The sequence below is a fragment of the Columba livia genome, chromosome 23 (genome assembly GCF_036013475.1).
Source record: "Columba livia isolate bColLiv1 breed racing homer chromosome 23, bColLiv1.pat.W.v2, whole genome shotgun sequence".
NCBI classification, from domain to species: Eukaryota; Metazoa; Chordata; class Aves; order Columbiformes; family Columbidae; genus Columba; species Columba livia.
Genome location: NC_088624.1, coordinates 5,480,563 through 5,494,218, shown reverse-complemented (window position 1 = coordinate 5,494,218; position 13,656 = coordinate 5,480,563). Strand labels below are relative to the sequence as shown.

The window sequence follows — 13,656 nt, the reverse complement described above, 5'->3', positions numbered from 1 at the left end:
GGATATCTGATCGCTTTGCTTTGATGCATGCTATGTCCCCGCTTTGTGGAGATGCTGGGAAGCTGAAAAGATTCTTTGCCTGAACCAAGGGATCCCCCTGCCTGGTCTAGAGGCAGTTCCCATTCATCTTGTTCCTAAGGTAAAGGAGGTGACTGAACTGTTTGAGGGAGAGGCCGGTTGAACTGGTTTTTCTTCTGTCTTCACATGGCCTCGGGCTCAAAGGCACACACTGCATAAGCCACAATTTTCCTGCATGCTCCTAATGAATGGTAACATTGCAGGTAATGTTGTGGCACGTGCTACTGTTTCCCTTTATGCTGCCTTTGATTTCCCGCTATATGACAGGGCCTCACAGTGCCCAGAGTGCCCCATCAAGGGTGCTTGGCTAAGAAGTGAGATTAGCTCTGGAGAGACATATTGGACAGGGCTGCAGTGGTGTCTCCTGAAGGGGTGGGCGCAAGAGTTTTGCTGGACTTCAGCATGGTCCTGGGGAGGACATGGACAGAAGAGAATTACAGTGATGGGGGACAACTGAATTCAGGGTCCCTGTCTGCTGGCTGTGAAAAAAAACTGAACTTCCTTGTGTTTCTGCTGCACCTGGAGCTCTGCATTTCACAGAATCACGGAACCGTTGAGGTTGGAAGGCACCTCTGCAGGTGACCCCGCGCAATACCTCTGCTAGAGTAAGGTCAGCTAGAGCACATTCGCGGAGAGCTCTGTCGAGACTGTATTGGAGTATCTCCACAGATAAGACTCCACAACTTCTCTGAACAGCCTATTTCAGAGTTTGAGCACCTCCACAGTGAAAAAGCGTTTCTTTGGACCTGCGGATGCACAAGTGGGATGGGACGTAGCAGTAAGGTTCTGCAAAGCAGACAGAGCCCCTGTGCCCCTTTCCACCACTAGTCACTCACTGCAGAGTTCCAAACTCACTGGGTGTCTCAGTGACCCCAAATCCCACAAGGGGAGAGGTCTTTCCCCACAGTTGCCTGATGGGAACAAGGTGTGGAGCAGTGCACAGTCAAGACTCCCAGCCAGTTCAGAGGTGCCTTCTTCTGTTTGCTGCTGAGAGGTGTCCTATGCAGGGGATGCACCATCTCCCCAAACACTTTGAAGATGCTGAGGAGAGTCTCTCTGCCATCATTTGGGGAAAAGGAAAGGCACTGTGGCGTAAGTCAGAGTGCTTGCATTTAAGGAATAGCATCCAGTTCTGGGCCCCCTGTTTAAGCAGGACAAGGAATTACTGGATGGAGTCCAGCGGTGGGTTATGAAGATGACCAAGGCCTGGAGCATCTTTCTTACGAGGAGAGACTGAGACAGCTGTGTCAGTTCAGCCTGGAGAAGGCTGAGAGACGGTCTTGTTAATGTTTACAAACATCTCAATTGTGGATGTCAAGATGATGGTACCAGAATCCTTTCAGTGGTGCCCAATGATAGGATGATAGGCAATGGGCACAGAATAAAGCACAGGAGCTTCCCTTTGAATATGAGGAAAATTTCTTTTCTTCTTCTAGGGTGACAGAGCACTGGAACAGGCTGCCCAGAGAATTTGTGGAGTCTCCTTCTCTGGAGAAATACAAAACCCACCTGGACACACTCCTGTGCAATCTGCTATAGGTGTACTTGCTTAAGAAAGTGGGATGGAGTAGATGATGTGCAGAGGTCCCTTCCAACTCCGAACATACTGTGATTCTGTTAAAAACTCTTCAGAGGAGCACCAGTGGCTGCTTTCCCCTATGTGCTGATGCTAGCTGATGCTGGAGTTCCGCTATCCCTCTCCAGGCCATGGTACCCAGAAGCTACATCTCCTGCATCTCAGCCATGGCTAAACGTTTGTAAGAACTGTTTCGGGTCAGTGTCTCACTAGAGGCTTGGAAAGAGAACTTATGGCACAGCTGGACTTATCTAATGTTGCTGACACTTGGGATCCTTGGCTCTTTCCAGCATTGATGCTCTTTACAGGTGTCACTGGCTACACACCTCATGTTCACCACCTTTCTCCTCCCACCCTCCCCAAGCCTCATTCTCTTTTCCATAGCTGCTGGCTCTGGCCAAGGGTCAGTCATGGAGCCAGGTGAATCCTGTCACTTCAAAGCTTTTACAGGAGTCAGGAGCAAGGACCCTGGGAAACAACTCAGCCCTTCTGAGGCTACCTGGAGCCAACATAAGTTGTGCAGGGTTGGACATTCTCCTCATCGAGAACAGAGCGCTGTGGCCCTGTCCCTTCCCTCTCAGACAAGGGGCTGAGACTCTGTCAAGGCCTGCCACTGAAGCAGAGGAGTGTCAGTGAGGGCCTTGGAATGGTTAGGCACAACTATGTACACACACACATATGCACTGAACACGTATCCAATGTGCTCACGTGTGCAACAGGAATTTCAGAGATGCACAGACACAAGCAAACATGCACGAGGCCAGAGATGCGCAAAGAATTGTACAGGCAGATAAAAACACGGTCTCACCAGAGGTACACAGGTGTGTGCACGGCCAGGAGGACAAGCACATGGATGTGCATGTAGGGAATCAAACAGACTGGTACACAATCATGCTAATAGGTGCATTATTGCAGATCAGCACATAGCCATGGATGTGACTGAGGAGCTGCCGGGGACACCCACTCCACAGCAGGGATGGGGCACTCTAAGCAGGGCAGATGCACAGGCAGCATTGCTTGATTAGTCTCAGGGATCCATGGACTGCCCAGAGAGAGGAGAAGGCCAAAGAGGCTGCGATTTCCTCCTGAGGGCAGCTTAGGGTGAAAGAGAGATGGAAACATGAGTTGCAGCCCACCTGCCCAGGAATATGACAGCCAATGACTGGTGGAGAGAGCCAGGAGAAAATGAGAGAGGTCATTGCACACAGTCACAGGAGTCCTTGGGAAAAGTCAAGGACTGCAGGGCTTGGAGCAGCTGGGACCCTTCCTGTCAGTAAGACCATACAAAATAACCCACCAGAGTTCCCCAGGCTGACACCGCCTGCCTCCACTGCACCCCTCTGGCTCTTAGTGCCTGTCTTCTGAACACAATGATTCATCCTTGCCCCGGAAATCCCAGGATTTCTCATCCGATCTTCAAAAGAAGCATCTGCGAGGCAATGGGCATGAACTAAAAAGATATACATAGTGACATGAGTCCAACCTGGAAATCCTCAGGCCTTTAATCCCGACACTCACAGAATAAAATTTCATATAGGAAAGTACGTAGCAGATGCCAGGAAATGAAAACGCGGCAGTGCAGGAAACCAGGTCACAGCCCATACCATTAGCTGGTGTGTTTTACATTCACCATGAGCTTGTCAGAAAATTATTACTTCCACAAAGGGAGCCTGGGCCTGAGGCAGTGCAGGACTCCTATAAAAGGCAGCCCAACGCTCTGCTCTCTCATCCACTTCTCTCGCCTCCTTCTCCTGGGGAATCAGGTGAGTGTGAAGCCTTTTCTTGTCCTGCTTCTGGATCAAGGGTCTTTCCTCTATGTGTGTCTCAGCTGACAGGGTCTGTTCTGGCCCTGGGGTGAGAGACATTTTCCATGGGAGAGAGAAGGGGATATAGAAGGTCTTCTGCAGAGAGATGCTTAGACATAGTGGAGGTGGCTCCTGGAATTTGACATGGGCAGTGTATGTTGGGCCAGGAGGTGCCTTGTGTCCTCTGTGGTTGGATGCAGTGCTGCTTCTCATGATCAACCTCACACGCTCTGTTTCCTCGTACCCTCTCTTCCAGGTGACCTTCTGACCCAGAGACATGTCCTGCTGCAACCCATGCGTGCCCTGCCAGCCCTGCGGCCCGACCCCGCTGGCCAACAGCTGCAATGAGCCCTGTGTCAGGCAGTGCCAGAGCTCCAATGTTGTCATCCAGCCCTCTGCAGTGATTGTGACCCTGCCTGGCCCCATCCTCAGCTCCTTCCCACAGAACACCGTTGTGGGCTCCTCCACCTCTGCTGCTGTTGGCAGCATCCTCAGCTCTGAGGGAGTTCCCATCAACTCTGGGGGCTTTGACCTCTCCTGCATTACCAGCCGCTACTGTGGCAGCAGATGTCGCCCCTGCTAAATATGCTGGCAAGTACTTTTGCCATGAAACTCCCAAAACCTTGGATCATGGTCCTTGAAAGGAGATAGAGATCCATGGTTTTGGATTCAGAGCTTTGAACCACTGTTTCCTTCTTTCAGTGAAGTCTCTTACTCTTTCCTCTGTTTATTCTGTCTCCCAAGGCCAGCCTAGCTGTGACCTGTTGGTCTCCCTCCCTCTGCAGGGCAGGCAGACTGACTCCCGGCAGGTGTTTCGCCACATCCTTGTGTGTATCCATGGTGCTCCTTGTGAACCGCTTCCTTTTCTTCTTGAAACTCATTAAAGTTGTGTTGCATCTAATCCTGAGTCTCCGAGTCCTCTTCTGCTCACAGAGAACACTTCCATTTTGCTCAGGGAAAAATATGGATCAAGGGGAAGGTGGGACTCCCTGCAGTGGAAATTTGTCACTTGCAGCGGGAATCCGCCATTCCACGGTAATGGTGAGTCCCAGCAGAGCAGTAGTGTTGGTCGGAACTCTGTCAGGTCCTTTCTGCTCTGGTCCATATCCACACCTCACCCTGGTATGGTCAGACCTTTATCTGGGGTAAGCGGGTTCTCTCAGTCAGGAACAAAGGTGGTTTGTCCCTCTGGCAGCAACCGAAATAGTAGATTTAACCCACCGCAGCTTTGCTCCTTCACTCTTATCTGGGTTCTGATTCCTTCTGGTCAGGTACTGGACCATGGCAAAGGAGAACAAGACACCTGTAACTGATCTCATTCCCCTGGGCTTCCCATCCCTCCCAGGGTGGGCACATGGCCCCATGTGCCATTGTCTTCTCCACGTATCTTCTCAACCCTGGTGGAAAATGACCTCCGTTCTTCTTCCTCCTCATATTTCCTTGGTGAAGACCTGATACACCGCCACTGTTGTGTCAAAAATGATGTAGATTTTCCTTGCCTTGAGTAAAACAGTTTGTGTTGTCTGCTGGGTGACACAGTCATTTTCATGTTTGATCCTCTCAGTCATGTCCTTTAATTGTAATGTCACCATATGCAAACTTCTCCGTAGCAACACTCCCATGAAGGAGAATATCTGCTTCTTGCAATCCCTGGCAGCATGGGCATTGGGATGTGACTGGACAGGGTGGTAGATAATCTCATCTTGTCTCTCTTTCCCATGAAAGACTGGACCAGGTGATCATTCAAGGTCACTTCCCTCCCAGTGGAACCCTTCAATCGTGATGTCACAATATGCCATCCACTCTACTGCACCACTGTCATCACAAAGAAAATCCTCATTCCAAAAGAGTTTATTGTGATTGAGATTCAATTTTATTTTTTTTTTTTCAGAGAAAATAGGATGGTACATGGTTATTTTCCTCTTCATTTCCAAGACTTTTTCACCTAGAGACTTACTCTGTAAGCAGGGAATAGCAAAGCGGGACATGAACTTTTGCACTTCTTCTTTAGAAGGACAGTCTTGATCAAGAGAAATGAGAACCCCCAAAGATGAGTCAGCAAGTCCATAAGAGACTTCCATCTAGAGTGGCAGATACATGTACCCACAAGAGTGTCTTGATCGTCCAGGTCTTGTAGGTGACAGCTCTCTTTGTGCGTTGAGGCACTCCATGCTGGGGTCCATTGCCTGGGCCCCAGGGCAGAGTGGGTCCATGGCACCATGTACTTGGCTTGGCTTGGCTTCCTGGGCTTAAAACAAGTAGTTTTCCTCCCAGTGTAACCATCGAGACTGGTGCTGTTTACTGCAGGGCCTCATGTGGGGAGAGATGTCCTACCATGAGGGCACAGCCCTGCACTTTGGTGTGCCCATGTGGTTCCCAGGGGTGAGCAGGGTCTCTTGCAGGACAGCTCTACAGCCGCTAAGGACTGCACTAAACAGAGAAGGGTCACAAAGACGATCAACGGAATAAGAATCTGCAGCATAAGGAAAGGCTGAAAGAATTAGATATGTTCAGTTTTGAGAAGCTTAGTGGGGAACTCAGCACCATGCTCCAGTATTTCAAGGGTGCCTAGAAAGAAAATGGAGACTCCCTTTCTGCAAGCAGTCACATGGAAGAAACGATGGGTAATAGGTGCAAGCCACTCCTGGGAGGAATCTGACTGAACACCAGAGCAATATTATTCATGATGAGAACAAGCACACACTGGAATACTGTCTCTGGGGAAGTGCTGGATTCTGAAACTTTGGACACCTATACGATGCAGTTAAACACGGTACTGGACCATCTTGTCTAGCCGGTGCTTTTGCCAAGAAAGGTTGGTCCAGGACATCCTTTTTGTCTGTTTCATCCTGGTATTCTATGATGGTGGTGCAGATGCATGTCTGGAGAGCAGCAGGGCCCTGCCAGGTGCTGAAGGAATATATGAGGTACGTATCGACTTGTGCCCATGTGTGTTGGTCATGCACACTAGGTCAGGTAATGGAGGGGAGGGAATGAGAGAGATGAGGCTGTAGGCTCTCCCCAGGTATTGCTGTTTCCCAGCCCCACTCCTGCCACCCTTTGGAGCCATTTCATCACTTAAGGCCATTGGCTATGGATTAGCCATGAACGTATTCTCAGATGCAAGAGAAAGGGCACAAAATAAAATCTGCTGCAGGGAGTCCCACCCTCCCGTTCTGCCACTGTTTACCCTCAGCTGACTGGAAGAGTTGCCTCAGAACAAAGGGAAACTCAAATGTCCAGGCTTGGATGCAGTACAACTTTAATGAGTGTCAAGAAGAAATGGAGGTGGTTCACGGGGAGCACCATGGGGACCCCCAAGGATGCAGTGAAACTCTGGCAGGGTGTCAGTCTTCCTGACCTGCAGAGGGTAGGAGACCAACATGTCCCCACTAGGCAGGCCTTGGAGACAGAATCAGCAGGGGAAAGAATGAGAGATGAGAGTTGAAGAAGTAAGCAACAGATTAAAGCTCTGAATGCAATGTCATTGAGACTTATCTCCTTTCAAGAACCGTGCTCAAAGGTCTTCGGAGTTTCCTGCCTGAGGATGTTGCCAGCGTCTTTAGCAGGGTCGGCATCTGCTGCCACAGTAGCGGCTGGTAATGCAGGAGAGGTCAAAGCCCCCAGAGTTGATGGGAACTCCCTCACAGCTGAGGATGCTGCCAACAGCAGCGGAGGTGGAGGAGCCCACAACGGTGTTCTGAGGGAAGGAGCTGAGGATGGGGCCAGGCAGGGTCACCACCACAGGGGAGGGCTCAATGACAACGGTGGAGTTCTGGCACTGCCTGACACAGGGCTCATTGCAGCTGTTGGCCAGTGGGGTTGGGCCACAGGGCTGGCAGGGCACGCATGGGTTACAGCAGGACATGTCTCTGGGACAGAGGTTCACCTGAGGGAGAGGGCAGGAGGAAATAAAGCATGAGGAGTTGCTCTTGAGAAGCAGCACTGCACCCAACCACAGTGGAGCCAAGGCACCTCCTGGCCTAACATATGCTGCCCAGATCAAATCCCAGGAGCCACCATCATCAAGTCCCAGCACCACTCTGCAGAATACCTTCTATCCCCTTCCTTCTCCCATGGGAAAAAGCTCCCATCCCATGGCCAGGACTGACCTCGTCAGCTGAGACACACATAGAGGAAAGACAGTTGATCCAGAAGCAGGACAAGAAGAGGCTTCACACTCACCTGATTCCCCAGGAGAAGGAGGCAGGAGAAGTGGATGAGAGAGCAGAGAGTTGGGCTGCCTTTTATAGCAGTCCTGCACTGCCTCAGGCCCAGGCACCTTTTGTGGAAGCAATAATTTTCTGACAAGCTCATGGTGAATGCAAAATACACCAGCTAATGATATGGGCTCTGTCCTAGTTTCCTGCACTGCCACCTTTTCATTTCCTGGCATTTTGCACGTTCTTTCCCATATGAAGTTTTCTATTAATGCCAGGATGAAAGGCATAGGCATAAGTTTTAGCCGAAGTTCTGGTGGCAACCTGTGCAGGCAGGTGATCTGTACCTGGGTCATTCCTGTGGGTTTCTTTGTGGCAAAGTTTTCTGGAAGTGGGCAATGCTCTTATGTTTCCCATCTGGTGCTCAAGGACTGCCATTTGGGACAACAAGACTTATCCTTTTCTGTTGCTCCTGTCACCTTCTTCACAGTTGCTCCTTGTTGCACACTTGTGGGTCTCTGGTGGGAGTGTCTGACACTATAGCAACATTAATCCTGCTTTCAGTATGATTTTGCTGGGCTCCTTTACCTCATGTCCTCTCTGTGTACTCTCTGCAGGTCCTCAGGGAATGACGGGATCATGTTTGGGTCCTGGTTTTACCTGGAATACTTGAATACTGCCACTGTGGTCCCCAATATCTCCTCAGCAGAGTCTCCACTTGCTGATGTTTCCTCGGCTTTCTGTGAGTGTACAGATTTTTGCATGGTTCCACGCAGGCCTGCGTGAGCACACCTGTCTCAGTCCGTACCTCTGTGACCCTCATCATGCGAGCATGTGGAGATCACAGCTGGCGACTCTCCCCTGATTTGACCATGGACACCGTAGAGCAGAAGGTTGCCCTTGCCAGTTGGAGCCCGTTTGCAGCTGAATGGTAGTGCCTTTGTCCTGGCAGAGAGATGCTCAGGGAACTGAAATGCAGTCTCTGCCTCCAGCGCCCTCTCTTTCTTGCTTTACAAACAGGGAAAAAGGCCGAGAATCCTGCACACCTGTCTCAGTTTGTACCTGTGTGACCCTCATCATGCGGGCATGTGGAGATCACAGCTGGAGACTCTTCCCTGATATGACCATGGGCACTGTAGAGTAACAACATTGTTCTTGTCTTGACCAGAGAGAGAGTTGGGACAACAAGACACCACTGATTTCACGTTAAAATCCTCCTAACTGTGTCATTGCCTAGGGCAGCCCATGTGAGCTGGGATGGAAAAAAATGAGAAGTGAATCACCTTGTGACCTTACCTAAGGTTAGACAGCAAAGGCACCTGCTGGGTAGGGAGGAGGATGCTGTGCAGGGGCAACAAGAGCTTATTTGACTGAGCCCAGCAGGGTCCCTCTGTTAGGAGCCAGGCCCAGAGATCCTCCTGCCTGGCCTGTAGCCACAAAGTGACATCAGCTCACCATCATCCTCTCTCAATGATAAACTGCCTCTCCTTTGCCATATTGAATGACTATGATCTCAGAGCACCAGCAAAGAACCGAGGAGCTGATACAACCTTAATTGCCCTTGAAGACTGGATCCCATCCTATATGAGAAGGGGGAGGAGAAAACCACGATTTTCCTGAATGCTCCTACTGAATGGAGACATCTGGGATAATGACATGGCACCTGCTGTTCTTTCCCTCTGTACTGCATATGTATTAAAAGGTTATGTCATGACCAGTGCCTCATAGATGCTTCTTTTGAGTGCTGAGCTGAGAATTCCCAGGATGTTCAGAGCAAGGATGCACCAGTGTGGGCAGAAGACCAGAGTGGTCCTGTTCTCTGAGGAAAGGCTGAAGGAGATAGGTGTTTTTCTGCGGGATGAACAGAAGGCTTGGGCAGACCTCCTCAGCATATTCTAGTACTTAAATAATATCGACAAAGAGGATGGCAGCTCTCTCATTCAAAGGAGCCACATGGAGAAGACAAGCGCCAATCAGTCCAAGCGTCAATGGGAGAGGTTTCAGTTTGACATAAGAAATACCTTTTCTACAGTAAGACCAATCCTTCACTGGTATGACCTCCCAGGGATGTGGTAGAGTTCCCATCACCACAAGTTTCCACGATGTGTTTGGACAGGGTGGTAGCCAATCTCATCTTGTCTCTCTTTCCCATGAAAGATTGGACCAGGTGATCATTCAAGGTCACTTCCACTATTCAATATTCTATGATTCCCTGTCCCTCCCAGTAATGCCCTTCAATCGTGATGTCACAATATGCCATCCACTCTACTGCACCACTGTCATCACAAGAAAATCCTGATTCCAAAAGAGTTTATTGCAATTGAAATACACTTTTTATTTTTCTGAGAAAATAGGATAGTGCGTGGCTATAGTCCTCCTAATTTCCAAGACTTCTTCACTGTAAAAGACATACTCTGCAGGCAGGGAATAGCAATGAGGGACACGAACCTTCGATCTTCTTCTCTAGAAGCACAGTCACGATCAAGAGAAATGAGAACCCCCAAAGTGTGAGTCAGCAGGTCCATATGAGACTTCCATCTAGAGTGGCAGATGCATGTATCCAGAGGACTGTCTTGATTGCCTAGGTCTTCAAGGCAACAGCTCCCATGTGCATGGAGATGCTCCATGCTGGGGTCCATTACCTGGGCCCCAGGGCAGAGTAGGCCCATGGCAGCATGCGGGGGGGCTTGTCTTCCTGGGTTGACGACCAGTACTTTTCCTCCCAGTAAAACCACCAACACTGGTACTGTTTACTGCAGAGATTGGTAGGGGGAGATGTGTCTTATCATGAGGGCACAGCCCTGCACTTTGGTGTGTCCATGGGGTTCCCAGGGGTGTGCAGGGTTTCTTGCAGGACAGCTCTCCAACGACCAGGGACTGGACTGCTGGGAAGACCCTGTCATGCAAGCCAACTGCCCAGTCACCCTCTGTGCAATCATGACAGAATAATGAGCCTTTGAACACTCAGTTCTGTCCCGGGGCTGCGGTGGACCTTACGGTCATTAGATTCACAGCAAGTGGGGACTCCATTATGTGGCCTGAGTGTGGCTAATACAAATCCCAACTCGGGAATTATCTCAGCCAAGTGTAAGGTGCTGCCCATGGGAAAACATAATCCCAGCACAGGCTGGGAGCTATCTGGCTGGGGAGCAGCTCTGTGAAAAGGGATCTGGTGGTCCTGCTGGACAAGCAGCTCAATGGGAGTGAACAACGTCCTGCTGCAGCAAAGAAGGCCAACTAGATGCCTGGTTGCATTAGCAAGGACATGACCAGTGGAGACAAAAGAAGTCATTATCACACTCTACTCAGAGCGTGTCAGGCCAAATCTTAAATTTGTGTTCAATTTTGGTCACTTCTATACAACAAATATGTGGATAGACTGGAAATATTCCAGAGAAGGCTCACAAAGATGATCAACGGAATAAGAATCTGCAGCATAAGGAAAGGCTGAGAGAACTGGGGATGTTCAGTTTGGAGAAGCATAGGGGAGACCTCAGCACTATGCTCCAGAATTATAAGAGCGCCTAGAAAGAAGATGGACACTCCCTTGTTACAAGCAATCACATGGAAAAGACGAGGGGCAATAAGTGCAAGCTACTCCTGGGAGGTATCTGATTGAACCCCTGAGCAAAATTATTCTATGCTATTGTATGATCTGCATGCAGACCAGTGTCTGGAGAGTAACTGGGCCCTGCCAAATGCTGAAGGACTGCAGGAGGTTCCTCGGTCCCGCTGACTGAGCCCATGTGTGTTGACCATGCACACTAGATCAGGTAATGGAGGGGAAGGAATAAGAGAGATGAGAGTGTGTATTGTCCCCAGGACTTGCTGTTTCCCAGCGCCACTCCTGCCACACCTTGGAACCCTTTACTCACTTAAGGCCATTGCCTGTAGCATTAGCCATGAATGTGTTCTTCAGCTCCAAAGGAAAGGCCATGAAACAATCCACTGCAGGGAGTCCAACCCTCCCCTTCCTCCATGTTTTCCCTGAGCAGACTGGGAGAGTTACCTCAGAACAAAGGAGGACTCAGAGGCCCAGACTCGGATGCAGCACAAGTTTAATGAGACTCAAGAAGAAAAGGAGGTGGCTCAGAGGGAGCACCATGGACAGCCATAAGATTGCAGTGAAACTCCTGCAGAGTGTCAGTCTGCCTGCCCTGCAGAGGGAGGGACAAAAACAGGTCCCTGCCACACTGCCCTTGGGAGACAGAATCGGCAAAAGCAAGAGAGAGAGACATGAGTCGAAGAAGGAAACAAGAGTTCAGAGCTCTGAATGCAATGCTGTGAAGCTCTACCTCCTTTCAAGGACCATGTTCCAAGGTCTTGAGAGGTTCTTGCCCAAGGACGTTGCCAGCAGCTTTAGCAGGGTCGGCATCTGCTGCCACAGTAGCGGCTGGTAATGCAGGAGAGGTCAAAGCCCCCAGAGTTGATGGGCACTCCCTCACAGCTGAGGATGCTGCCAACAGCAGCGGAGGTGGAGGAGCCCACAACGGTGTTCTGTGGGAAGGAGCTGAGGATGGGGCCGGGCAGGGTCACCACCACCGGGGAGGGCTGGATGGCGATGGTGGAGCTCTGGCACTGCCTGACACAGGGCTCATTGCAGCTGTTGGCCAGTGGGGTCGGGCCACAGGGCTGGCAGGGCACGCATGGGTTGCAGCAGGACATGTCTCTGGGACAGAGGCTCACCTGAGAGGACAGGATGAAACAGAGCATGACGTGCACATGAAAAGCAGCACTGCACCCAACCACAGAGGGCACAAGGCACCTCCTGGACCAGCATACGCTGCCTGCCTCAAATCCCAGCAGCCACCTCCACTAAGTCCCTGCCTCTCTCAACAGAAGACCTTCTCTCCCCTTCCCCCTCCCATCAGAATCAGCTCCCAAGCCAGGGCAAGGACAGGCCCTATCAGCTGAGACACACATTGAAAAAAGACACCGGATCCTGAAGCAGGAGGACAAGAGGCATCACACTCACCTGATGCCCAAGGAGAATGAAGCGAGAGAAGTGGATGAGAGAGCAGGGAGTTGGGCTGCCATTTATAGGAGTCCTGCACTGCCTCAGGCTCAGGCACCCTTTGTGGAAGCAATAATTTTCTGACAAGCTCATGATGAATGTAAAACACATCGGCTAATGGCATGGGCTGTGTCCTGATTTTGTGCACTGCCGCCTTTTCATTTCCTGTTTTCTGCCATGTGCTTTCCCATATGAAGGCTTCTTCTGTAAGTGCCAGGATGAAAGGCCTGAGGATTTCCAGGGTAGACAGATGTCAGCATGGGCAGAAGACTCAGGCCAAGTGCTGGTGGCATCCTGTGCAGGTAGGTGATTTTCAGCTGGGTCATTACTGTGGGCTCCTTTGCGGCAAAGTTGTCCGGAAAAGGGCAACACTGTAATGTTTCCCATCCGGTGACCAAGGACTGACATTTGGGACAACATGCCATATCCTTTTCTCTTGTTTCCTCCACCTTTCCGATGGTTGTTCATTGCTGGATGCAGGCAGGCCTCTGCTGGGAGTGTCTGACACTATCACGACACTAACAGTGCTCTCAGGATGATTTTGCTGGGCTCCTTTGCCTTATGCCCTCTCCTTGCACTCTCTGCAGGTCCTCAGGAAATGCCAGGAGATTGTCTGGGGCCTGGTTTTCCCTTTGGAACTTGAATCCTTTTCTAGCACAGTGGTCTCCAGCATGTCCTCAACAAAGTACCCATTTGCTGATGGTTTTCTGGCTTTCTGTGAGCATACAGAATATTGCATGTTTCGATGCAGACTTACACAAGCACACTTGTGTCCCTCTGTACCTCTATGACCCTCATAATGAAGACACATGCATGTTGTAGCAGGTGACTCTTCCCTGGTGTGTCCAAGAGCAGCGTAGAGCAGCAGGCTGCCTTTGACAAAAGGAGCCCATCTGCAGCTGAGTGGTGGTGCTTTTGTCCTGGCAGAGAGGTTCTCAGAGAGTAGCTGCCCAGCCTGGGGCTGAGTGAGGCAGTAGCTGTGTAGCTCTGATCAAATGCGTATTAGACCAGGGTCCAGGTGTA

At 50.5% G+C, this 13,656-nt stretch overlaps 3 protein-coding genes across 4 annotated transcripts; 1 reads left to right on the top strand and 2 right to left on the bottom strand.

Annotated features, from left to right (window-relative positions):
* The first annotated feature begins 3,263 nt into the window (after window positions 1-3,263).
* Window positions 3,264-4,360, top strand: LOC135576207 (feather keratin Cos1-2-like). The gene is made up of 2 exons (XM_065039958.1): window positions 3,264-3,417; window positions 3,716-4,360. Exon 2 carries the CDS (start codon window positions 3,737-3,739, stop codon window positions 4,040-4,042), a length of 306 nt encoding a protein of 101 aa, XP_064896030.1. The 5' UTR covers window positions 3,264-3,417; window positions 3,716-3,736; the 3' UTR covers window positions 4,043-4,360.
* A 2,344-nt stretch (window positions 4,361-6,704) lies between these two features.
* On the bottom strand, window positions 6,705-7,795 carry LOC135576203 (feather keratin Cos1-1/Cos1-3/Cos2-1-like). 2 transcript variants are annotated; one of them, XM_065039950.1, is made up of 2 exons: window positions 7,645-7,795; window positions 6,705-7,348 (listed from the first exon to the last, which is right to left on the bottom strand). In XM_065039950.1, the coding sequence occupies exons 1-2, from the start codon at window positions 7,774-7,776 to the stop codon at window positions 7,022-7,024; spliced, it is 459 nt and encodes a 152-aa protein (XP_064896022.1). In that variant the 5' UTR covers window positions 7,777-7,795; the 3' UTR covers window positions 6,705-7,021. The 2 variants fall into 2 exon arrangements, with proteins under 2 accessions (XP_064896022.1, XP_064896023.1); XM_065039951.1 differs by lacking the exon at window positions 7,645-7,795 and adding an exon at window positions 7,572-7,607.
* A 3,865-nt stretch (window positions 7,796-11,660) lies between these two features.
* Window positions 11,661-12,759, bottom strand: LOC135576200 (feather keratin Cos1-2-like). The gene is made up of 2 exons (XM_065039942.1): window positions 12,595-12,759; window positions 11,661-12,305 (listed from the first exon to the last, which is right to left on the bottom strand). The coding sequence occupies exons 1-2, from the start codon at window positions 12,742-12,744 to the stop codon at window positions 11,979-11,981; spliced, it is 477 nt and encodes a 158-aa protein (XP_064896014.1). The 5' UTR covers window positions 12,745-12,759; the 3' UTR covers window positions 11,661-11,978.
* Between the last annotated feature and the right edge of the window lie 897 nt (window positions 12,760-13,656).

What these genes read in the sequence shown, in the direction of transcription:
- LOC135576207 (XM_065039958.1), top strand. Translation starts at nt 3,737, where the DNA reads ATGTCCTGCTGCAACCCATGCGTGCCCTGCCAGCCCTGCGGCCCGACC.
- LOC135576203 (XM_065039950.1), bottom strand. Translation starts at nt 7,776, where the DNA reads ATGAGCTTGTCAGAAAATTATTGCTTCCACAAAAGGTGCCTGGGCCTG. An exon ending in TCCTTCTCCTGGGGAATCAG is followed by an intron (nt 7,349 to 7,644) that starts GTGAGTGTGAAG and finishes CCTCTCCCTCAG; the next exon opens with GTGAACCTCTGTCCCAGAGA.
- LOC135576200 (XM_065039942.1), bottom strand. Translation starts at nt 12,744, where the DNA reads ATGTGTTTTACATTCATCATGAGCTTGTCAGAAAATTATTGCTTCCAC. An exon ending in TCATTCTCCTTGGGCATCAG is followed by an intron (nt 12,306 to 12,594) that starts GTGAGTGTGATG and finishes CTGTCCTCTCAG; the next exon opens with GTGAGCCTCTGTCCCAGAGA.